Raw genomic sequence first — 25,386 nt, forward strand, 5'->3', positions numbered from 1 at the left:
CCATGTTGCTATGGGAACAGAGTCCAGACTGTGCCAGTGACTGCTGCAGAGTTCTATTTCAAACACACACATGCAGCATGACTGTGCAGGAGTCATAGAGCAGATACAGCCGCCTGCATGTACATGCAGTAACTACTATCCAGACGTGCTTTTCTAGTCTTAAAAGTTTTCTATATGATGCAATCTTTGGTTAGTTTATTAGTTGTGTGTGAGGATGGGGAAAGGTTGCTGGGGCTGAACTGCTCCACAGGCAATTCATCCACAATTATCATAAAAGGCTGAAGTGAGAATTTTTTATTTTTATATATGGCGGCACTTGTTAAATTAATGATAAATTGATGAAGTTAGATATTAAACAATTGATTAAGGTGTGTCACATCTGTTTTAAATCACATACTGTGTGACGGAAGCCACTTTCTCTTCATTGTTTTCTTTCATTTTTAACTAAATGAGTGTTAAACCTGTGAAGGACAAGCGACCTGTCCAGGGTGTACTCTGCCTCTCACCCAATGACTGCTGGGATAGCCTTGATCGGACTAAGCGGTTGAGAAAATAATGAATGACTGATAAATGAGTGTTAGAGCTCTAGTTTCCACCCAAAAGAAAATTCTCTGCTTTCTCTTTAGCAAACTTTAGCGAGTTCATTGTGTCTTTACCTGCACAAAGCAAATGGTCCTAACAACTCGTTCATTTAGATATGCAAACGTTTATTTACCATTTCCGTAGGCCCAGTCATCATTGAGCCGGTGGCGGACCTTCTGGTAAATGGCGGACATGGTCTTCATGTTACTCTTCCTCCACTGGCGGCCCAAATACTTGGTCTGGATCTTAAGGAGTTTGAGAACATAGAGCTGCATCATGGCCTGCTTCACCTTTAGAGCTCGTTTCAGGATGGGGGCAGACTTGAAAACAACCAACATCTGAAACAAATAGGCAATGAAAAAGAAGTAGATTTCCTTTTGTTACAGACACTGGAGTGAAATCCTTGAAGTCATTACTTATTATAATTCAGAATGACAAACCATGGTTCTGGAGTGTTTCCACTTGGTCAGCTTGTTGAGGATCCTCAGCAGATTAATACAAGAAAACAGATTCCTCCAGCAGAACTGGTTGCTGTCTCCTGCTTCCTGAAAACACACAAAGGCACCAGTCAGGTCATGAAGATGCAAGGATCCTGGGTGACATTCAGTGAGATAGCATCTGTCGAACAGACTCACCAGGCTCTCGGCTGTAAGCTCAGGCATCTCGTGGACCACGCAGTGGGGAAAGTCCAGCACACATATGCTACGGTGTAAACACGAGAAGAAAAGACTGATTTGTCTGTGCAAACTGTGCAAAGTACAAAAACCTGGCAAATGTTTACTATTCTGAGTAATAAGAAGCCATCATTTCATAAAGTCCAGGGAATTTTAAGATGGAGTAGGTATATTATCAGACATTCATGGAGCTTGTGTTGTAACAGAACCTGACCCTTACCTGTTTTTGGCACTGATGTAGGACATGATGTTCTGGTTGAAGAACTTCAGAATGAGTGGGATGCAGTTGGCAAACACGAGGTGCTGGGAGACAATCTCGAACTGTAAGACAAGATGAGGCGGCATTTTGACACGGAGTAACACTTAAAACTGTGGCTGACCAGTTTAGGATGTTCACATCTGTGGTTTATCTCTCAATTTCTGGTCAAATGTATTTACAGATAAAGGTATAGAATATTGCTATGGTGATGTAGTGGAAAGATTCAGTGGAAAGAATAAAAGAGGAAAAAATAATCCTGACTCTGATAATCCTGTATTAATGAGGTTCTGTGTTGGGAAAGGGTCAGATGCAGCAGCTATACAAATCCTTCATCTGATTCAAAAGAAAGCTTTTCAAAGATTAAAAACAGGAAGAATTATGCAGCTGAATCTGCGGATTTCATGTTTCAGACTGTTGTTTAAAATCTGATATATTTAACTTTGTCTCTGAAGGCTGAATAAATAAATAATCCTAAAACAGAGCGGCTATAAATATGTAATCGTGGACAAGTCTAATTTATTCAGCGTCCTGGTGCAGTCACAACCTGAATCTATGTGTAATCTCCTTTTACAACAGCAGAGGGCACCACCATTTCAACTCCAGTTGAACATATGTGCAGCGATGTCTCCTCATAGCAACAGAAAATATCTGCATCCTTTTTGAACATCTAACGGAAGCAAAGGATGTATGGAGAGGAAAGGAAATATATGATATATAATTTTCTTTAGAAAAGCTCCAGTTGTGAGTCTAGCTACTGATTCAGGAGATTGTAAGGTGTGTGTATGTGTGTGTGTGTGTGTGTGTGTGTGTGTGGGGGGGGGGGGGGGGGGGGGGGGGGGGGGGGGGGGTCCAAAGGTGGGGGAGGGAGAGGAAAATGAAAGGTAAGCGGTAATCCCCTGGATGGTTAACAGGGAGAAGGTAAATGGAGTTGAATTGCACAGATTTTAGTGTATGCATGTTTGTGTGGATGGAAGTGAGATGGTGGAAAAAAAGAGGAAAAAAGACAGAGGAGATAAAACCGAGAATATGATCATGTGAGGTGGAATGATGTGTGTGTAACCTGATAGATGTGGTTGAGTTTGAAGTGCTTGAGGAGCAGCAGCAGCAGAGCAGAGATGGCCTTGACAATGATTTCCTTGTGACGGTTTACGTCAATCCCCAGCTTCATGCTTTGCAGGACTGTGATACTGAAAGAAAACACACACACAAACACACACGCAGTCCCTCAGATTCCTAAAAAAACACACACATTAACCACAGACAGACATGCTGTTCTGCATCAAAAAGAAGCATTTAATCTTATCAGTGTCTTTGGAGATGAACCTTAAGTTCGTCCAGCTACAGCAATGTTACATCTTGATCACCCAAAGAAGCTGATATAAAAAAGAGACTTTTATATCAATGTGAGCAGGCGTGCAGATTGTACTTTTTTTTTTAGATAAATACAAGTCTAACATGCCGGAATAGGGTGGATTGGCCTCTCCGGGTTGGGAGTGAGTTCCTGCCCCAAGTGGAGGAGTTTAAATATCTGGGGGTCTTGTTCACGAGTGAGGGAAGGATGGTGCGTGAGATCGACAGTCGGCAGTAATGGGGACTCTGCGCTGATCTTTCATGGTAAAAAAGATGCTGAGCCAGAATGCAGCCAAAGCTCTTGATTTACCAGTCGATCTACGTTCCTACCCTCACCTATGGTAATGAGCTGTGGGCCGTGACTGAAAGAACAAGATCTCGTATACAGGTGGCGGAATTGAGTTTCCTCCGCAGGGTGGCCGGGCTCTCCCTTAGAGATAGTGAGGAGCTCAGTCATCCGGGCTCAGAGTAGAGTTGCTGCTCCTCCGCATAGAGAGGAACCAGTTGAGGTGGCTCGGGCATCTGGTCAGGATGCCTCCTGGGCATCTCCCTGGTGAGGTGTTCCAGGCACGTCCCTACAGGAGGAGACCCCCGCATAGTTGGCAAATGTGGCTTGGGAGAGGGAAGTCTGGGCTTCCCTGCTTAGGCTGCTGCCCTCGCGACCCGACCCCGGATAAGCAGATGAAAATGGATGAAAGGACTAGTCTAACAAGAAATAAGCCAGTAATGCTCAACAAACTCCTTTAAAATTAAATACATTTTTTTGATATTACCTTATTTAAACGTGGTTCTGTATGCCTACAGCATCATGAAAGCATCTAAATGCTACAAGAAAAAGAAAAGTATAAACACAGAAGAACTTACGGCATCTCTTCGGGCAGCACATCAGCCAGGATGTTGATGGAGTCGGTTTTAGCTTTGGAAGTTGGCGCTGCAGCCAGAAGCAGTTTCAGGAGAGCAATCTGACAAAACACAATAAAAAAAAACAACTTGGCATTAAAAGAGACTAGACTGATAGAAATGTTTTATCATATAGCTGACTAAATTTAGCCTCCAGTTCTGTCTGTCAAATAACACTCAGTAAATCAGTTTGTGCAAGCGTCTGCACCACAGTTCTGTTACTGTGACTTCCAAAAGGCAGAACTTTAAGATTAAATATTATTTTTGGCATTTTAAACCAGACTGAATCCCGATTGAATTGATCCAGCTTTGGTCTGGGGAATATTGCAGTTGTAGAAGGAAGAACAAACTCAATGAAACGCCACTAAATTCTACAAAGAAACAAAGAAACAAACAAACAAAAAACTAGAACAATATCATTCTGTTTATGAAACAACTAAATTTAAAGTGGATGGATTCTACAAAAGGACAATAGTCCTAAATACACTTCTAAAAAGACATCTTGACAGTTTTCCAGTACAGCATTACATGCATAACTGTCAAGTATCCCGTTTTGCCGGGAAACGACCGTATTTTTCCCTGTTTCCCGACGTTGTCCCATCTTTTTGTTTTCCTCTATTTTTCCTGTATTTTCATATAGGGAGAAAATACACTGATATGAGGAAAGAAACCCCCACCCCTGCCATGAATAAACACGCAGCAGCAACTAGATCAACATTTCCCACACAGAAAGACCTGCCCGCCCCCACCCCCATGATCAAGAAAGACACCTCTCCCACTTCCACCACGACCTTCAAGGTGGTTGCCGGAGAATTTCCCGTATTTTCAAATCCCGATCTTGACAGGTATGTACATGTGTAAGCAGAATCACACATATATTGATGTTGTATTCTATGCAACTCATGTATTTTATCGTTTCCATGGTCACAGCAATTATGGCTTTGAATTTACCCATAAGAAAATGTTTATGTAAAAGCAAAATGTTATAAAAAAAAAAAAAAACAAGGACAAAGATCCTTGAGGAAAAAGCTAATGCACATCAGGGCAGTTCAATGCAACTAATACTAATCAGGTCTGACATAATAAACATGGTAGTGATGTAACTGATCATCCTGCTTCTATGGAACTCACATAGTCAACATTGGCTGATAAAAGTACAAATACAAAATGCATAATTTTGTTTTTCAGTTTTATCTCATACATAGTTCAGATCACCAATTTTGTTTGTGTCTTTCTGTGTTTATGACCCAGAAAAGATCAGCTTATTCACTATAAACCAGTGAATGGAAATGAGTACTCTGTTTCATTTTTATGCAGCATAATTTCAAAATGTCTTCAACCATATTAACAACACCTTATTCTGAACTACTTACCACATACTGTGAGAGGTTGGGAAGCATTCCCACATAGAGCATTTCAGCTGGTGAGTCCTCCACCTCCTCCTCGCCCTGTCAATATAACACACACCCAACTCAGCAATCAATGGATTGATTATTGAGCTTGACTCATGCTGAGAGATAGATAGATAGAAACCATCACATTAGCTGGCAATCAAAGGGAATTTTAATAAAATAAATGTAATGGATGGTGACGCTGCTGACCAGAGTTAGCGGACATTGCTGCAGCTCCTCTTCTCTCTTTATCTGAACCTCAGCAATGGACACATACTTGTGCTTGAAAAGAAAAGAAAAAACAATCTAATAAATAACCGCTGTACACAAATGTTCAACAGCACTGCAAACTGACACCCAGAGAGGATATCCTCCTGTGTAACTACACTTCTCACATTGGGAGGTAAAGATTTTTAAGTGGGATGTCAATATCAGAGGATTCAACAATGTGGAAGCATTGATCCGGAGACACTTCTATCATAAGGAGTAAAAGAATGAAAAAAAAAAAAAAACACATAAAAAATGTGTGTATTAATAAAACAATGAGCCAAAAGGGAGAATTAATTTCAACCTAGCTAGTAGTTTCCCTACTCACCTGTTTGAGGGTCTTGACACTTTCATGGATGGGTCTGGGCAGGCCAACGAGAGTCTCTGTATCGCTACAAAACAATAGAGTTAAAATAAAGTGAAAGACAAAAGAAGGATTTTTCCAAGACATTCGTGAAACGCCTACTTTCCCAGAGTGAAACCGATGAACTTGTTCCTGCTGGTCTCAAGGAAGTGTTCGATGTCCTTCTCCCTGCAGATACAAATATGACATAAGTCACCACGATGACACAAACACCCAAATGTCAAGAGTACAGTGTTTTACATGAACATCCAACTATCTCAACAGTCAAACGGTCCTGCTGCTCTCTGTGCAGAAGGCTCAAATCCAGTGACGGATAGGCATTTAATCAGCCATGCATGTTCCATAACTCTGATCCTTGTACATTAAAATGAGCCATTAAGGTTCACCACAGAGGTTTTCCAATAATAACATGCACATCAATGATGATTCTATATCCTCTTTGAGAGGTATTATACAAATCTCCACTGCAGACACACCTAGTTTACAGCTTAGAATTAATAGATGGTTAAAATGTTGACCGGTGTGAGAGAGAGAGAAGAGACAAAACTGTGATATTTTAGTCTTTTTTTTTCTCATTTTAACCTGTCAAATAGTGGCACAGCATCAGGGTAGGAATCTGACACCGGCTGCCAGCCAAACGTCGTTATGGCCAGGCTTGCATTTTCCCAATCTTGTGGTTAAAATGGCAGGAAGCCAAACATCCTCAGTGGTTTTGCACTGAGGAATAAAAGCTTACTGTCTTTGCAGGAATTATCTTTCTGACATTAATTGACACTCTGTCAGACAGAAAAGCACATTAGAGTAGACGTTGAAGCAGAGGCTTTACTGTAACAGTTTGGAGACCTTCGCCAGTATTTCGCGGCTAAGGGGAATTAATTCAGGCTCTCGGAAACTAACTTAAAAACTCAAATCTGAGCTATTAACCTGACTTTCGGGACCCAGGGAAGACCCTTGGGGATGTTGACCCTTTCATTAGGAGGTCTCAGCGGAGGTGGTGGCGGTGGTGGCTGGATGATGACATCACGGTCCAGAGGGTCCACCTCACCCTCGATGCCACTGTCAGTGTCTTCTGGGTCCTCCTCTTCGTCCCGTGTGTCATCATTCTTGAAGGGGTCCCGCTCATTGTACGTGTCCAAGCTGTCCTGTTTGACCAACGGCTGGAGGAGACAGAGGACAGGTGGTCAGGTGTGGTAAAGGCGTAATTTATGCCACATATAGCAGTGAATTATAGAAGTAATGTGGGTACGAAATGGTTAACTTTACAACATAAAGTAAATGTAAGCATGAGCAGTCATTTTCATTGACCGGAAGAAATTGTACTGCAGGAACAAAATACACGACTTTCATTGAGTAAGTTTATTCTATTTAGGGAGGACAAATTTAACATTTGATGCTAACAACACAAACAATAATTTAAAAAAAATTTTAAAAAAAGGAAAGAAAGAAAATAGATTTTGACCGTTGTGTTAAATTACACTTCTTCTTTGTTGCACTTTTGAATTCATCTCAGAATAATATTTGTTTGGGTTGAAAAAAATATGTCCATTCTTTGTACATAAATGCTACTCTTTAGTCTTCATTAATATCTCCTGTCTTTTTTGTACACCTGCGTAGTAAAAGACATAACTAGACTGTAAGCAGGCCAATCAAGCTCACACAATGTGTGTCATGCTACAGACAGACGCGTCATTCTAGTCGTTTTTCTCAAAAGCAGCTGAAAAGTGCACTCGGCTGGTTTCTTCTCGCTATCCAGTTCCAGATTGTTATATAGGGATGGTTGCATAATGTACCACTGCTACAAGTGCATGCACATTGAAAAATGGTGTCCAGCCTTTACCTTTACGCACCAAATATTTAATAAAATTCTAGATTGCAGATGTTGAAAAACCACAGTTTTTTACAGTCACACCCTGAAGAATATTTTTTGGGGGAATTACTGAAGATTCTCAGACAGAGTTTGGCACAAAATTATGAGCCACAACCCATCCGTGTTTGGAAACACAATCTTTTTTTTTTTTTTTTTTTTTTTTAGATGTTTCTTTTATACCCAATCACGACACCCTTACCTGTCTCCATTTCATTTAGTGATGGTGTTGACTGAATACTGTTTATTGTACAGATTAGAAAATGTACAATATTTTTACACATCTTCTCCAGTTGTTGTTTTGTGTTATTGCCATCAAATTCTAGCCAGTAAAGACATTTAAAATTATTTCCTCTTCACTTTAGAAAAGTCACATTTCAGAAAACATTTCAACAGAGCAAAAGAACTTTTCTAAACATTTGCATGTTTTACAATGTTCTGGTACAAAATGAAAAAGGAAACCCATGTCTTGTCTTTTAAAGGAATGGTTTTCAGGTAATACACATATTTACTTTTTTGGTCAAAGTAAATGCATAAGATTCATACCACTCTCTGCAATGTCTGACACACATCCATAATTTATTATTTTATTCCAGTTTTTGACATTTGTTGATGCCTTTTACCACTTTTAAATGTTTTCTTTGCACCATTGGTAATTCTTGATGTAAAGCACTTTAAATTATTTTGGACATGAAATGTGCCATATGAATAAAGTGAACTTGCTTTGCCCTACCCTATCTTTAAATATAATGGCTGATAAAAACTTAAGTCAAGTGGTGTTTAACATTAATCTGTGTAATTAAACTTGATATTCATGTGAGAATTATACAAATATAAACTCTTTGGCTATTAACAGGTGTAACAAAACAAAAAAAAAAAAAAAAAGGATGCTGGACACATCAGTCAAGCACAGTTTGTGTGTTCCCACACAGATCTAACAGGAGACAGATGAAACAGTCATAACACCTGTTTGGAGCTGTCACACACAAGGATTTATTAGTTTTACATAAAAGGTGCAAAAAATGACCTGTTAGCACATCTAAAGTCTATTGATTAACTCAAGTCATATCTTGGAGGAGTGATTTGTGTGCTTTCATGCTTTTAACAGAGTCAAACTAGCTTTTTCTTGCTATTTTGGAGATAATATATTCAACAAAGAAGTGCCTCTTTTTTAAATCAATCATTGTATAATCAATGCCTGATTAGAGAGGTCACATTCTACAAATAATTTCTTTCACAAGCACTTCTCATTCAGGATTGCTTGATATTTGTCAGCATCCACTTTGCCTCTATCCTGCTCAGTGTCCAACCCCATATCAGAGAAAAAAAAACGCATACTGAAGCTGCTATCTTGATGAGTGGATGCTCAGCAGCTGGCTGTTCTTCACACACGCTGACATGGTCTCAGTTGCACAGATAGATGCCTTTTGGTAAATTTATCTTGTAAAGACTGGCTTCTCTCTGGCTGCCTTGTCATAAACGTTTGTTTTGTGGAAAACCCCATTCATAGTGCAGCGTGACCTTTGGCTTCTTAGTAACCTTTTCAACTTTCAACACCCGTCATCCCGTCAAAGTGATTCAGTTTGCTCGTGCAGTTAGAAGCTGAAAGCCTGCTGTAAGTTTCAGACATGTTCTATTTAAAAAAAAGATGCATCTTTTTCATTGTTATCCAAAGACGCAAGTTAAGCACAGGTAGACACCAGTCGACTGGTGGTGTACTCACTAGGAACAATTATAGTTCTTAATCCTATTAAGTTATTTATTTCAAACAACCTGACAAACTGTTCCAATTTCCTCAATTAGAGAGCGGCATCATGCTCACAATTAACTTTTTTTTTGCTGAACAAAGCAACCAAACTAGTTCCTGATTATCTTATAACTCTGTAAAGATCACAAGTCTTGAGGGAAGCGGATGACTTCAGAAGAATCCAGAACAGGCGGCTTAAATAAACGTGACATTTTCTCAAAGCAGGAGTTAAAATTCAAGCTTCCACAGCAACCACGAGCGTCACATCTGATTTAACTTACCACACTTCTGTATTTCAGAAGAAACAGACACAAAGTTTCAAGCAATGCTGAGTCAGACAAAGTCTTTTTGTTCTGATCTTCTTCAGAAACAATCCCATTCCAAGTGCGAAACACACATTCACACAAAACTGGCACAGAAACTCGGAACAGTCAAACTGGCCTATGAATGATTGTTATGATAGTGCAAGCGTTAGGCATGAGTAAGCTTTCTGGCCATTAGTTGAGCTACTGCAGTAGATGCATGGTGCTTCAGTGGTAGTGCTACAGCTGAACTAAGTGACACGTACAGCAAGTGTATGGTGGGAAAGAGTGAGGGGGGGAGAGGAGAAGGTGGAACGGTGTTGTGAACCATTCTCTATGGAAAAGCCATTCTCTGCTATGTGGGAGGAAAAGCTAGTATTTTTCTACAAGAGACAAAGAGCAACTGCTTTTAACCACATTCATTTGAGAGAGGTTAGCTAAATCCCAAATACTCCACCTGCACAGCTAAAAGCGCATTAAAAACACTAAGTTCACCTCCTCCATGAATGCATTTTAAAGGCAGTGGCCCGTAGTCAAGAGTCTACAGTGCGAGGTGATATTTGAGGTCAAACTTGTTGGCAATGTGATGAAAGCTACAAGAAAGATGCTCCTACTGTGGATGTCTGAGGTGAACTGTCTTAATGGGACTGTGGAAAGTGACCACTCCAGTACTTAATGATAACAGCCAGCAAGTCAGCCCTGTCCCTCAAACCCCAGGCAGCCCACAGAGGAGAAGGAGAGAAAGAGAGAGAAAAAAAAAAAAAAAAGAAAGGGGAGAAAACAGAAGAATTAGGATGGAAAGGAAAGTGTTAAGAATGGGGCAAATGGTGACAAAAACTGAGGAAAAAATAAGTATCAAGTGTGAGGGCATGTGAGCGAGGAAAAGAGGGGAGAAAAAGAACATTGGGGAAATAAGATGCGTGCATGCAGATGAAGTTAAAAATTTGTACAATTTTAACTGAGACAGAATGTAAGACTGAACCAAAACCAGTCAGAACATCAAGTTCTCTTATCTATTACTCTCATAAAATACTGAAAGAAAAGCAGCCATCAAGACCAAATGGAGTTAAATTAGAGGAGAACAAGAGAAGTGGAAGGAGAGTAGAAGAGTAGAAAGAAGAGGGAGACTGTGGGAAGGCAGGGCAGAGGGAGAGGAGTGCAAAAAGTCCAGCTCAGTGCAAAGTGAAAATGCAGGAGAAAAAGGAGGGAATTTGTGGGTAAAGACCTGCTTCTTGGGAAAGGGACTGTCTCCTTCCAAGCTATCAACAAAGGCACTCTGTGGGGAAACAAGGAAGAGGGGCAGTGAGAAACCAGACGGCAGTTAGAGAGTCTATCCAGTCAAAACTCTACTTTCGGGGAAAAAAAGAAGAAGAAGAAGCTGCGGGGATTCCCAAAGCAATACCAGCACCAAGATCATCTGTGGTCACTGACTTACAGCAGGGGACTGATGATGTTGGCACTAAAGCGCTTTTAGAAAAGCCGACACAGCAAAGAGTTAGAAGCGTGAGTTATCACGGGGATTGTGCAGGGACGCTTTGCCGGATGCAGCTTCAATATTTCAATGCTTTAAAAAAAGGTAACAAAATTAGCTTCTGTTTTTAATAATGTAAGTAAAATAAACAGATGGCTTAGGCGGTTTAACACTTTGTTGTATCATAAATGGTTGGATGCATAAATAACCCTGAAATAGATGATGCCCATGCCAAATTCAGCAATATTAAATGCTAATTTCTATATGTGCAAAATGATTCATTATTTACAGACGGTTTTGTTTTTATGATGACTAAGTAGCTGCATGTGTTCTTTTCAGTAACAACCTGCTGATTTTTGGGATTCGACAAGATAATATCGCAACCAATTTGGCTGCATATTATCGTTACTGAATGGTAAAATTCTGCAGCCGATTTCTTCTGCAAATTGCCTGATATTTTCCCACCACAGTCTCAGCATAGTCATCTTTTTAATCATGGTATTTACAGTGACAGGACTGTCTGGTGTCCTGGCTGGATAAGCCTTGTAATGCATGTCATTTCTGCTCTTATGTCTGTAAATGCAAGTTGAGCTTCAGTATGTCACAAATATTGTATCCGAATTTGTCCACTTCATTACCCTGGCCTTGTGGGGATCCTCGGGCAATATTAGGAAAAGAGGGCTTCACTGAGAATCTGGAGCAAAACATTTTTCCCATTGCAACAGGCAACCTTTAACTACACAAAATCCTGAAACATGTTCTGAAAAATGCTTAATAAACAGTTACTGGAGAAAATTTCAGCTGATGAAAAAAGTTAATCTAAATTTGGCATGGGTGCCAATGATTCAGAGCTTTGCCATGTGTCTTATAAAAATGGGAAGTGTTTAGCTGTATGCTGCTTTAGGATGCTCTTTCTGTTCTTTTTAACATCAGCACTGTCTAAATAGACAAAGTTTAAATGTCTATTACAAAAGGATCAAGAGCAAATGCTTAAACTGTCAATCCTAATCTCTTCAGACACTCAAGGTGTGTGTGTGTGTGTGTGTGTGTAAGGTGAAGGTATGTGAGGTAAGGTTGCTTTTACCCTCCGGCTGCGGCGACCTCGCTTCTGCTGCTGCTGCTGTTCGATGAGCTCCATGGCGGAGGCAGGGGGCGAGGCAGCTCTCATGGCTCTGACCACTTTGATGCTGTCTTCCGGGAGCGGGGGGAGGTTGAGACGCTCTCGGCCTCGCACCTTCATCTCCTGGAGCTCCTCGAACCCTCCCAACGTAAACTGAAAGACAAACCGACCGATTCAGAGCGGGTTAAAAGACAGTAGAAGCTGCAGATGTAGATGCAGTACATTCATAGCAGAGTAAAATTAAATCAAATCAGCAACAGAAACTCTGTTTTGGTTAAACATCTAAAAAAAAACATGCAAAACCAAGATAATCTGCCACTAGTTTATAACCACCAATGTACTGACTAGTATTGTTTTCCACAGCAGCAGTAGGACTTTCTTCATAGGGAAGTGTGGTGCGTTCATGCTGCAGAACTTGGTCACCATGGTGAAGAGGAGCAGAGCAAAAGGCTCTCCGTTGTACAGAGGCGATCCTGAGAGGTCACAGGTGACATTAGCAGATTGAACTGCTTGTGATGAAAAGACAAAACTCTTGAAACACAAAGTGATGCAAAGTGACACACACACCTAGCTCATTCTTGAAGGCCTCTCTTGCTGACTTCCACTCCGGTCGGTCATCTTCTGTTTGAACTCGAATGGTTTCCACCATCAGGTACATGATGCTCAGCAACACTCTACAAAAAATGTACATACACCCACTAAATAAGTGGAAGAAATCAATGGCTGCAAGAAATCTCTTTTGTTTGCAACCAGTTTCATTTCAGCATGAAAAAAAAAAAAGGATTCCTGGGCTCTTCGCAAGTCTAATGCACCACTCACTGACAATTATCTGATATAACGAAGGTGTGTTTTCATGCATTCAATGCTTTACTCAACAAAGATTCTCGCTTTGTTCAAAAGTCACAACAATATTTATCATTTCAGCACTAGCAATTAGGAGTAAATCCATTTCTCTTGCTAGCAATTGTTTGGAAGCACTCAGCCGGGGAATGCACAGAAGGAGCTGTGTGTGACTGTGTGTGTGTGTTTGTATGGAGGGATGTTCCGCCTGTTGTTAAAACCATTAAACAGTAAAAACTAAAAAAAAGGAATAGAGGAAATGGGAAAAGGTGAGTAATTTATGTGTCAAATTTCCATAAAATGTGTGTTTCCTCTCAAAGCAGGAAGATGTATAGTGTGAGTGATTTACCTGAGCTCTGTGCTGTCTGCGAGAGAGATAGCAGGCTTCCTTACTGCACTGCTGCATGCCTGGTTGTTACTGAACACACACACACACATTATTTTTGTAGTGACAATCCACTCTATGCAGTCATTAAAACAAATACAGCAAAGGTAAAAAAAAAAAAAAAAAAAGGCAAATACCATTAAACTCTAATCTAGAACTCTTAGAAACACAATTCTTTGGATGCTGCACCACACTCTGTCTGTCGTGTGTTTGCCTTGCTTGCATACTTTTGTGGTGCAGCCTGATGATATGCCAGACTGTGCCTCGATGCCACAGAGCGGCTTATGTAAGGACAAAGCAGCGCAGGACCCCGACAGAGGCTGACACCCACAGCAGCAGCTGACGTGAAAAAGCCGCTGCCATCCCGCATCCTCAACGGGAGGACTACAGATGGTGAAAAATCTATATCCCTCTTCTTCTCTGGCTCTGAATGTTCCTCAATTTTTCCTCTAAAGTGGAAAGGACCAACGTGCTCTGCTCACTCTATCTCCATGCTGAGCAGCTCCAGCAGCGCGGTGAAGATGCCCATGTCGTAGAGTAGAAAGACGTTGTGTCTGGACCAGTGGAGAACATCCACCTCTGTGTCACACTCGTCAAACACTCCTGGGGAAAGGTGGAGGGGAAATTTGGAAAAAAAAAAAGGAGTTTTTAAGTTGTTTTTTGGGATATTTTTCATGTTTCTGAATTTCAAAAGCTTGCTGAGGGGTAATGTCTGCTATGTGTTCACATACAGATATTATATCACACTCATGGCCTAAAGGTAAACTTAAACTGAGCAAAGCCATTGTTAATGTTATTATTGGTACCTGTGAAGGTAAAGGTAGGGCAACTCACCCTGAGCCAGGTAAAGGATGGCCCTGGCCACCTTCAGCCTCTTGTCTCTGTCCGTCACCTCCAGTGTGTCCAGCAGCCTCATTACATACGTCCTCTGCTCCTCCACCGTCAGCTCGGTCCATCTTCTGCCTCGGGCTTTAGGGAGAACATGATGAAAGGGTCCAATTACTTTCACAAGTGTTATTTTAGCATTTTTTTATGTTCCAGAGAAAGTAGACCAATGAAACCGAGACCTCTGAGGAGTTTCAAGAAAAGGTTAAAGCTAAACTACTGTGACAAAAGCTTAAATTGGGAAATAAAGTCAGCAAACCAAAAGGTTTTTTTTAGCTCACCAGCTGCCTCTATATAATCATTTTATCATTCTTGCTGCTGCAAAACTGATTTCATAGGTTTAATGCAGGTAATCAACCATAAAATACTGTTCATTTGTTTAATCTGTACTTATTTTAATTCCACTTCACTTAATGTAAATATTATTATCATCAACTTGCTATCACACCATTAATATACATATTTTCATTTTTTCATGTTGGTTTTTATTCTTCAAATTATACTAAACTTTACACAAACATAAAGACATTTTTTTGTTTGGTTCATTTTTTTCCCTTTTAAATATGACCAGTTCCTTAAAAAAGCCTGAATGGAGGTATATTTGCATGGATCATGCTTCTGAATATGACAGGGAATGCTGTTGGTATTTGTTTTGAGTTGCTTCATGGACTGGATGATATTCCAAAAGTCATGGGGCAAAAAACCAAACATATTATCCATGCTTACATTTTATACTGTCAGGTTTAAAATGGTTTGGCACCAGTGATCCCAGTCTGCTGTGGGGTGGTAGGAATGGGCATTGAGGAATGGGAATTCCTCACCCGGGAGTTGCTGAAAGTCAATGGTTTTCAAGACTCCCTGCACCCAGGACCCATTGAAAACCTGATTGAGTATGCACAGTATGCCCAAGGTGATCCAATAATATCTCAACTAGCCTGAGTCGCCACTCCCAAATTCTGGAGGTGCCTGCAGAGATCCTGGCTCTGTGGGGGAAAGCATGATCATCCTGGAGGATGGAGTAATGTTTTAGATCCTGGAGATGTTGAATCACCGCTGGCTTCAGAATCTCATTCTGATGTGTCTGTATATCAGGTGGCAGTCACACATCTGGGACTGGTACACACCTGCACAACTTGTAACACTAACAGGTGGATAAATGGTCAACTCACACGTTTAGCAGTGTTGATCAGTCCACAGAAGCATGACCACCATAAGTTTTACCTAACTGCAGACTAATCAGGCTTTCAGACCATGTATCATACACAGCCGGCAGGTTTTATTTAAAAGGGAGAAATAATTACACAAACATAAACATCCCATGCAGCGAACATTACATTTAAACTAACTAAAGTAATGACACCCCTGAAAAACACTGTGTTAACGCAATTTCTCACAAAGCAAAGAGTATATTTGTATATAAGACCCAGAAACACTAAAAACTTCCATTAGTCTGCAAAGATGGAAAAACAGAGAACATTTTCAGGGTTTTCATGTCCTCCAGACCAAAGAGCAGAAACGCCGCAAGATTTGTGGCTGCGATACGGCAGGGGTGAGCTAGTTCATCTGTGCAACTTTTCAGTAGAACCATAAAGCTGAAAACTCTTACTTTGAAAATTCACTGACCCTTTTACATTTCATTCTGGATTTTTTTTTTTTTTTTTTGTTTGTAACAACTGCAGCCGCTGCTTTAATCCATCTGTCATTAGCTTTCAGCACTGAGCGCAGGCCCACTGCATCAGCTCTGGGAATAGCTGAAAGCACACAGAGCAGTAATTACCAGTGACCGATATAATGAGGGGGGAACCGGAAAAGCTGATGCGACGTACATAAAAACAGCAGATTATCAAGAATATTGTAAACTAAGTATGTCATTAAACAATCTTCAGAACAAAACAGAATTTTAGCACACAAGCCTGCTTTTCTATTCAAGAATTCAGGGTAATTTAATTATTTTCTTCTATTAAGCAGACAAAAATAGGCAGTAAGCAACATCATCTTCATCTGCGATGCATTGATATTCATTTAAATATATTCTGTCACTCTTCTAATTCAAACACCCTTTCTTCAGAAATGCTCCTTTTTAACAGTGAAGAGACTGAATTAGAGATGTCTTGGTAATTCATAATAATTCATGTGATTGACAAACTGGGAATTTATGGACAGCAGTATAAAAGATTGATGAGCACGCTGTCAGTGGCCTTGACATACTGTATAAACATGAGAAGCACCAGTCCAACAGGAAAACCACCCTCTGTTAACAAGTAACTGACACACACATAAATATACTCACACTAATAAAAAGACTATGATGCAGAGAGGCAGCTCTGAGCTCTATCTCTGTAAAACAGCAGCCACCAAGGTCCTCATCTAATCCAGCTATTTATTACCCCTACGCTCAGAGAGGACATGACAGAGTCTCTCTTTTGTCTGCTCGAATGATAGATGCTCTTGTGTCTGGCTTTTTGTGCCTTCTCCAAGTTCTCTCCTCGTCATGGTAGATTTTGGTGCAAGACATGCCCTAAAGGGAAGCATCAACTTAAATTGGGCAAAGCATTTTCACAATAAGAATATTCAAACATCATCTGAAAGAAAAAAAAAAAAGAACGCCCTGCTCATGAAGCTAAGCTTCACACTGGAAAAGCTTTGTTCTTGGAAACCAAACATCAATCGCACTGTTAAGCATTTTCCTCCCATCTGTATCCACACTGACACTCATTCTTTGAAAAACTCAAGAGGGCAGAGCTTTGATGTTCCCGTTCACCCTTGCCTGACGCCACTCAGCTTAAGAACCATAGCTGGCTGGACTTGTTCCTTCTATAGCTCCGTGCAAAAAACCCCCCAAAAAACTACAATGTTGGAACTAATATGTTCTGCAGATTATTTATTCTTTCTACTACTAATAATCTCCTTGGGTCACATCATAAGAGTCTGGTAAATTAACCTTCACTATTACACTTAAGTGCACTGTTATCAAGCGGTTAGTCAGCAACAGCATCGCTGTCGGAGGAGTCGTCAAGGTTACAGCGATTAAGAGCAGCAACAACAGGCTAACGCTCCCGTCCACTGTGTGTGGACTTTTCTCAGTTTGAAATGGCATTTTGAAGGCAGGGTTTTGGCCAAATGTGAGAGAACCCGATACACCCTTCCCTCTGCTCAGTGCCAGACAGGTAATCTGAAAACACACGGAGATGTCTCAGACGAGGACACACTACCATGGCTCCTGAAATCCTCCTCGAAGTAATCTCTGTTCAGGGCGAACTCTGGCTCCTCTGTGTAACTGTAGAGCTCTGCAGATGAGACGAAACAGGGGGAAAAAAAAAAAAAACTATGAAGATTTGAGAAACACTGTTGATTTTAGTTCAAAGAAAAGCCTTCATGAGAAGATGAGCATGTGGAGGTTTAGGATGGAGGCTGACAAGCTCTAAAAGGGACAGACTTTGAGCTTCTGCTGTCTCCATCCAGTGTGGACTCTTCGTTTTAATGGCTCAGTCTAACAATTAGTCACTCTGCTGTGCGTCTCCTCCTGTTCTCAGAGCAGTCATCATTCCCTGACCCCGAGGAGATGTCACCACAGAGCCGCTGTGACTGTGTCTGTTTGTGTGTGTCCACCAGAGTGATTAACACTTTTGGCAACCCGGCTGCCACGTGCCATTTAGCAGGACAACCATTTTAATTGCAAATCAACACTTTTCTTCGATAAATAAGAGAAAAAAAAAACTTGTTGGAGAGGAATTTATTTCATATACTTGAAAAAAAAAAAACTCCTGCAGAGACTCCTTTCGGATTCATTTAACATCTATTGACCAAGCTAAAGCCTCATATCTACAGAAAACACTTGAAAGCACACACTTTAAAGCAAAAGTCAGGTGTAGTATGCAGTCCGTCCTACCTGAGAGCTCAGCAGTGAGCGTGTCCGTGTCTCCATATTCAAACTCCAGGTTCGGAGACTCCATGGAGCTCTGCGAAGAACAAGAGATACAAACATGTCGCACATGTTAACGACAGATGCATCGATTGTTCTAGTGACTATTGACAATGGAAGGTTTCCAACTTCTGTCATCAAATGCATCGTTTGTTTTTTTTTTTTGTTTTTTTTGGCCAGTACATGCAGCATGTGCAAATCCCTGTCATCAAATGTACCATCTGCACAGCTGACTCCGTGGACACTTGCTGGAAGAGAATGAATGTTTCAGTGATTGGATCTACATTTTATGAAAACAGCCTTGTTTCATTCATTTCATTATACATAAAATACATCAGATATGGTATTTTCAGATAGTTTTGTCTCATAATCTGCATTTTTAGGTTATTATTGGCTGCTGCAGCTCCAGGCAGAGCTGATTAGTCGTTTGCATATTTGGTCTTAGATCCTCACTCACAGTTACAGGTGCTTTCACACATGCAGCGACTCTGCTTTCAATCCATCTAATTAAATGCATACATGACTCTTAACATCACAATGCTTTCTGGTGTAGCACTAAAGTGAAACGCCATCAGAGGAAGAAAGAACGGCCCCCGTCTCAGAGCGGATTAGCTGCTGTGTTCAGGCAGGGGTCTCTTACGGCTCTGGCTTTAGCCTCACCCTGTGATTAGCACATGCCCTCGAGACAAAACACGGTCACTGGTTACATGCAATACCAACAACCTCTGTATGAAAAAGAAAAACAAACCTTGTTCTTTTAGTTTGAGGTCAAAGAGGAGCAATTTGAAGATACCAGAAATTGTTCTCGACCAACTGATTCAGCCGAACAAGTCAAAACTGAAGCTGGAAGGCTTTTTATTGCGCATGCACGGCACACACAAACACAAGAGAGACACTTACAAGCTCGCAAGGAGGAAATACATTTTTCATTTATTTGCAGGAAAACAGGTTGTTCAAGGCTTATTGAGACAAGTCATTAAAAACAAGATAACACAGGTATTATAAACAGCATTCAGCCTTACAAATCAGCCAGCTCAAAATGAGTTACACTAAGACATTGCAATGGGAAGTAGTAATAGTAGTAAAAGATGTGCAGTAATGTAAAAGCACCTGCAAACAGACGCAACTAAAATTTACCTCCAGGGGTTATTAAAGATTCACTTATGCTAATAAGAATTAAGAAAGACTCCCGGTGTCACTTGAAGCTTTAAGCTGAAGGACTAAAAGCTGCATTTAACCCATGAAAATCCCAGCTGACGGGCCTCTACCTGGTCTGTAAATAAGGGTGTGCTTTCTGACTCAGCTCTTGTGGTTAAATAACTCTTGTCTCCTATAAATACCGGCTGCAGCTCAGTCAGCTTGGACAGGAATATCCGGGACGTCAGCCGGCGACAAGCCAAACGTCATTTGATGTCAAGCATGTGTGAACCAGAAAATGAAAACCACTTGGAGGTTCACAGCGTAATGACAAATGATGTATTAATTATCAATTTTTTTTAAAAAGGGAGGAAGGGAGTGACCACATGCTTCACTCATATTTAGAACCTGCTAACTAGAACTGAAAGCCTGATGGTACATGACTCTTGAATCAAATCACACCTCACAGATATTAAATGACCCTGCTTCACAATAATAATATTTATTTTTAATGTACAAAAGTGGTTTCTGTTGATAGGTTTGGACTTTTTTGTGATGGATCACTGCAAAGGCTTCTATTCATCTGATTTGCATAACATCCATCTGGCTAAAAAAAAAACAAAAAAACAAAACAATAAAGCAGTCTACAAAGTGTTATTACAGTCATATAAATCTTTTACACACAGCCTGTGGTCCCAACCCAGACATCACTGCTAAAGCTAACCAAGAATCTTTCAGGACCTCAAACACCTAAATTTGTGCTCAAATGAAAAGACATATGCAATCTGTAAAATATGTGCAATCTGTAGACAAAACAAGATTTTAGCACCATAAGTCATCTAATGATGGATTATGTTGAATTTTTAAAACACTACCACCTGTATTGTCAACATCTCTGTGGGGTAATTTATGATCAATAGCTTGCCCTTTATGTGATCTACAGAAGTTTTCCATGTATTTATATCCCACCCAGAAGGTTTACAACCCAGATATAAAATGTAGTGTCTATTCAGAGACTCTACAAGGTAAATCCAGAATGACTGACCCATAATATAATTATTTATGACATTTTTCCATCATACAAAAAGATTGCCATCACTCCTAAGTAGCTAGGACATTTCTTGTTTTACCTGGAAATTATGATGACACAACTTCCTATCAGACTTGCTTGACACTCTAAACTAATTATAGCTTAAATTGATGGTAATGTCCAAACGGCTGCAGTCAAAGATCATCACGTGATCATCACGTCTTTACCAGACGAGAAGAGGCTTGAAAACAGTTGATCTTTGTTTTATTTCTGCAAAGTACTGTTCCTATTAAATTCTGCATTATTGTTTTGGTTGGCCTTTTAGGTTTTTATATCAACTGATACATTAACTTTATATAGTTTTAGCCATATAATCTAAAAACTGAGGCTGTCCTAAAACAGATAGCTTTGATCAAGACATAAACTGGCAACCAGCGGCTCAAAAACATGGTCCCATTTATTGAAAAACCACAGCGTGCTCAGTAGATTAAAAAGAGCCATAAGTAATATCCACTAGCATTTAGAAGTGATGCTGCAGGCTAACTTTAAAGGAAAAAAGAGGCATGTGTGTTTCTCCCATTTACAAGAATCACATGGGTTGCCAGGCTAAGGAACTACACAAACGAGCTCAAGCTAAATGACAAAATGGTGAGCGGTGTTGATGCTCACACATGAATTTGCTCAGCCAATATAAATATGTTTTAGTTCTCAGTATAAATTCCTGCTAAAATGCGTTATTTTAGCAGCATTTATGTTTTGCAAAACAGAAGCAGAGCCGTGCAGATGTGTGAACCGACGCAATACACGTGTTCGGAATAGCAGTGTGAAAATGAATAAATAACACAATCAACAAAGAAATCGATAAAGAAAGAAAAAATATCAAGGCCTTACAGTCAACCACTTAAACTACTTTAACGAAACCTTCACAACACAACAGTCAGTCCATCCCCAACTGAGGTGAGGCATCAGTCAGCCTTACAAATTTATCTAATCATGAACGCAAACTCAAAAATACTTCCTGCTCCTGTTGGGAACTTGGGTGAGACATTTTATGTTTTCTTTTTCCAAAGCCGGAGGAAACTAAACGAGCTGTGAATCTCACTTTAAGTTCTTCTTGGCTCAAAGAAAACAGTCTTTCAAGTGAACCATTAATGCTTGTTTTTTGTCCTGCAAAAGAAATGTGTTTAAACAGGTTTTTCAAACATAGGTGCACCCACTAACACCAGCTGATTAGATCATTTCCCAGTGCAAATAGTAGCATGTTTATCCTCCGTGCTCTGGGGGCTACAACATACTCTGAACTGGACAACTAACTACCACAACCCACCATCTCTAAATCCATCAATCTCGTCTCATTTTGCTCAGGAGCTTCAGCCATCGGGCTTAGATGTTTTGGATTAAAAAAAATAAGTGGATTTCTATGTGCACTAAAATTATTGTTATGTTCCCACCATTGCTGACTGGAAGTGAAGCAGAGAAATATCCACTACAGCTGATTATAAACTTTTCCAAAATGATGGCAGCTGTTAATGTTTTGCTTGTTTATTTGTTCCTAGTGTAAAAACAGCTCATTATTGACCCACGGTTTATATTGCCTCTGGTCATAGATGTATTTTAATGGAATACTGATGAATACCTTAGATAGAAGTTATATCTCTGACACTTTTGCCCAGAATATTTACCCATACCCACTCCTTCTCTAGCAACCTCGAGCACTAAATTGTGGTTGGCTTTGTTTTCATGAAGTTGGTACACCTTTATGTCAGTTTCAGGTCAAATTCTGAAGTAAGGGTAGCCTGCCTCAAAAACAGATGAAAACCAATGTTGGGAACCATAAAAAATAATCTTTAGGAACATAATGTAGTTATTTTATGATTTGATATGGTATTTTTTCTTTGAATTAGACATTTTCATGCCATTCTTTTTAATCAAACCCATACTGTAAACCAGTGGTTCCCAAACTGGGGGGTGGGTTATCACAGGTGGGGCGCAGCAAGGCTAAATAAAACTTGGGAGTTTTTACATTGGATAAATTTGTAGAAGTACTCATAGGAAATGATTATAAATGTACAAGAGAGACTTCAACTAAAACAAGAAAGAACAAACCAAGATGGAGCATATCTGTCCCAGCTTGACCAGTAATAGTAATAATCAATGGTGGGTAATGATGAGACCACAGTCTTATGCATGTACCAAAATATTATCATCTAATATAATGAAGTATGAAGCCAAACAATTTACAACACCACTTGGGGACTTTTCATCCTGAACACAAAGAAAAGCCTGCAGGTTACTTTAGACATAAACTATCCAACTATCATATATAGCAAAGTTGTTTTATTAAAGCAGCATCCGTCTCTTTGAAAACTCCACTCACCTAAAGTAGTTTGTAGAGACTCCTGGTTTAAAATGTTTCACACTAAAGCAGAAGAATGGATAATAATACTGACACGGTTTTAATTATAGTTACCTACAATACAGCCACTAAAACGAAAGACGAATTTCTTTGTTTCTTTGGTTCATGTGATGTTGGGGGGGGGGGGGGGGGGGGCTGGAAACCTTTTGAGTTCAAAACTCAAAAGGTTGTTGTTTGTTGTGTTTGTGAATTAATTACATTTTTTTTAAATTATAAAATAAATAACAAAAATGTCAACGAAAAAGTCAGATAGTGTAGAGGATGCTGAATAATCCTCAGAAAATCAGTAACTCACATCCCAGATGTCTCATCTATCAGCCAGTCTCTCTTCCATGTCCTTATTCAGTCTTAATGTCTCCCCTCCAGCCTTCCTGCCTCTGCCAGCTGATGTCAAAATCATCCCCAGCTCCAAACTGATATGGCTTTTGTGTTGGCCAACTCTGTGCCATATCAGCACACAATCTCTGGGCACAGAGTCAAGGTATAAGTAGTATAACCCCCCCTTCTCTGTCTTCAACAAACATATGCCACAAAGCCAACAGATGACCGATCAGACCAGACACATCTGACAATTAACACAGAGCAGTGAGTCTGGTTTGGGGTTAACTTCACCCAGCAGACAGAATCCAAAGGCTACAGAGCTTTAAACACAAGGCTTTGACACTAAACGCTTTCAATGTTTGTGCCACTGAGCTACAATACCATCACCAACCCCCTTGTCCTGTCCCAGAATCCAATGGTTGTGAGATGAATATGCTCTAATTCCCTCAAAACCCATTCAGTGCGCTGGTGCTGCTTCTCTGAAAGCACCCTGAATGACAGCTTGGACTGACTCACCTCTTATGCTGTGCAACTAGCCCCCCCAACACACACACACACACACACACACACACACACACACACACACACACACACACACACACACACACACACACAATAAACCTTCTAGTAATTATTTCATGAGCAGGATGGATTATAGCTGCATGGTGCTTCAAGAGCCAGTTGAAAGAAGAAACCCAAGCTGTGCTGGGGAAAAAAAACTTAGGAAAAAAAAAAAAAGTCAGATGTAACAAACCGTTGTGGACAAATGTGTGATTTGTCAAATATACTGTCAGACCAACAGTTCATAATACAAAGCGCTGCAAATGAATGCATTTTTATTGACTGGGAAGGAGAAATATGCTGGTTTAAAACCATAACTTAATGCATCAAAATATTTGGATATCAAAATCGATGCTTTTGCTCCATATTTCGTTTCTGAATCCCAAAGTAGTTTATAAATATGAGATGGGTCTATACCTGCAGCAAATGTAAGGTTTGATCACCTAGCATTTTGCACTAAGAATGATTAAAGAAGTGAAAAACACTGCAGGCATAAAAAATAAAAAAAATAAAAAAATTAGAAGGAAAGGCTTGATATTCAGTGTATAAGATAATAATAATAAGGCATGCATTAGTGTATTGTGAGGTATCCATGAGTGGATTTGTGTGCTGCTGGTTGTTGAGTGGTCCTGGCAGCAGCAGTCACATTTCACCACCTGCATTCAGCACCACTGTAGGATTACCAGGTTATTTATAGGACTCCGATGCCAAAATAACACCTCGCTGTCTGCTTGCATGCTTCCGAGCCAAGACACTACATGGAAAGGACACGGAGCTGATCCGAAAGCTCCCCAGCAACAACACAAACACACATATATGTACACATATATATATACACACACGCATGCACACACCTCTGCTGCGCTTCTGTACCACGAGCTGTGTGCTGCACACTGTACACAACCGCATTTACCTCCGACTCCTTCTGCTGATCCTTGAACACATCTTTCCCTTTCGGCCTCTGTCTGTCGCCGCTATCGTTAAGGTTATTAATGATAGGTACCTCCATGTCCTCCGCCTGCATCTTTCACGGTCGGGGCGGCTCACTTCCTCCGCGGGGGGCAGCACATACCGGTCCGGTGGGGGGGGCTGAGTCTGCGCCGCTCCAGGAGGACAAGCGCGACTACCAAGAGCCAAGTTGAGGACCTCCTTCTCCTCCTCCTCCTCCTCTACTACCTCCTCCTGCTACTGCCGCTGCTCCTCCAATCTGTTTGATTTGCTGTCCCTGCGCGCCCCGAGAGGGCGGGGTTACAGACGGCACAGCGGGGTGTCAGCTGACCACGTGAAGGCACACCGATGTCAGTGTATCAGAGCAGAGGGCAGATGGCTGAGGGCACAGTAGCACTGATATACACAACATACCAGAACATTTTCTCCGACATATTAGTTTAAAACTTTAAACTAATTGACTAAAGTCAGGCTGCGTTTCTTCTTCAGTTTCCACCGAACATGTATTTGCTCCAGTTTAAATGGTAGGCGGATATTTCACACAAACAGGCAGATAAACCAACCAAATTCTGAGACAAATCCAACTAAAGATACATTAAAGTAGCACTTTGTGACTTTAACACTATAAAAGTTTTTTTTTCTGACTTGTT

At 40.5% G+C, this 25,386-nt stretch overlaps 1 protein-coding gene across 3 annotated transcripts in view; it reads right to left on the minus strand.

Annotated features, from left to right (window-relative positions):
- strip2 (striatin interacting protein 2) overlaps positions 1-24,951 on the minus strand; it is a 28,526-nt gene extending 3,575 nt beyond the window's left edge. The window contains exons 1-21 of one of the 3 annotated variants that reach the window (XM_079263338.1): positions 24,702-24,950; positions 18,291-18,360; positions 17,614-17,688; positions 14,351-14,485; positions 13,999-14,119; positions 13,481-13,549; positions 12,859-12,965; positions 12,637-12,764; positions 12,256-12,444; positions 10,926-10,976; positions 6,712-6,944; positions 5,890-5,955; positions 5,752-5,815; positions 5,367-5,438; positions 5,139-5,213; positions 3,730-3,827; positions 2,576-2,702; positions 1,477-1,577; positions 1,218-1,284; positions 1,023-1,127; positions 716-920 (exon numbers count right to left, since the gene is read on the minus strand). In XM_079263338.1, the coding sequence (XP_079119464.1) occupies positions 716-920; positions 1,023-1,127; positions 1,218-1,284; positions 1,477-1,577; positions 2,576-2,702; positions 3,730-3,827; positions 5,139-5,213; positions 5,367-5,438; positions 5,752-5,815; positions 5,890-5,955; positions 6,712-6,944; positions 10,926-10,976; positions 12,256-12,444; positions 12,637-12,764; positions 12,859-12,965; positions 13,481-13,549; positions 13,999-14,119; positions 14,351-14,485; positions 17,614-17,688; positions 18,291-18,360; positions 24,702-24,812 (2,269 nt within the window). In that variant the 5' untranslated portion in view covers positions 24,813-24,950. Of the gene's footprint in view, positions 1-715; positions 921-1,022; positions 1,128-1,217; positions 1,285-1,476; positions 1,578-2,575; positions 2,703-3,729; positions 3,828-5,138; positions 5,214-5,366; positions 5,439-5,751; positions 5,816-5,889; positions 5,956-6,711; positions 6,945-10,925; positions 10,977-12,255; positions 12,445-12,636; positions 12,765-12,858; positions 12,966-13,480; positions 13,550-13,998; positions 14,120-14,350; positions 14,486-17,613; positions 17,689-18,290; positions 18,361-24,701 lie in introns of all 3 variants that reach the window. The other 2 variants (XM_079263340.1, XM_079263339.1) reach the window with 2 other exon arrangements.
- Between the last annotated feature and the right edge of the window lie 435 nt (positions 24,952-25,386).

This window comes from Telmatherina bonti (assembly GCF_933228915.1).
Source record: "Telmatherina bonti genome assembly, chromosome: 23".
Lineage (NCBI taxonomy): Eukaryota > Metazoa > Chordata > Actinopteri > Atheriniformes > Telmatherinidae > Telmatherina > Telmatherina bonti.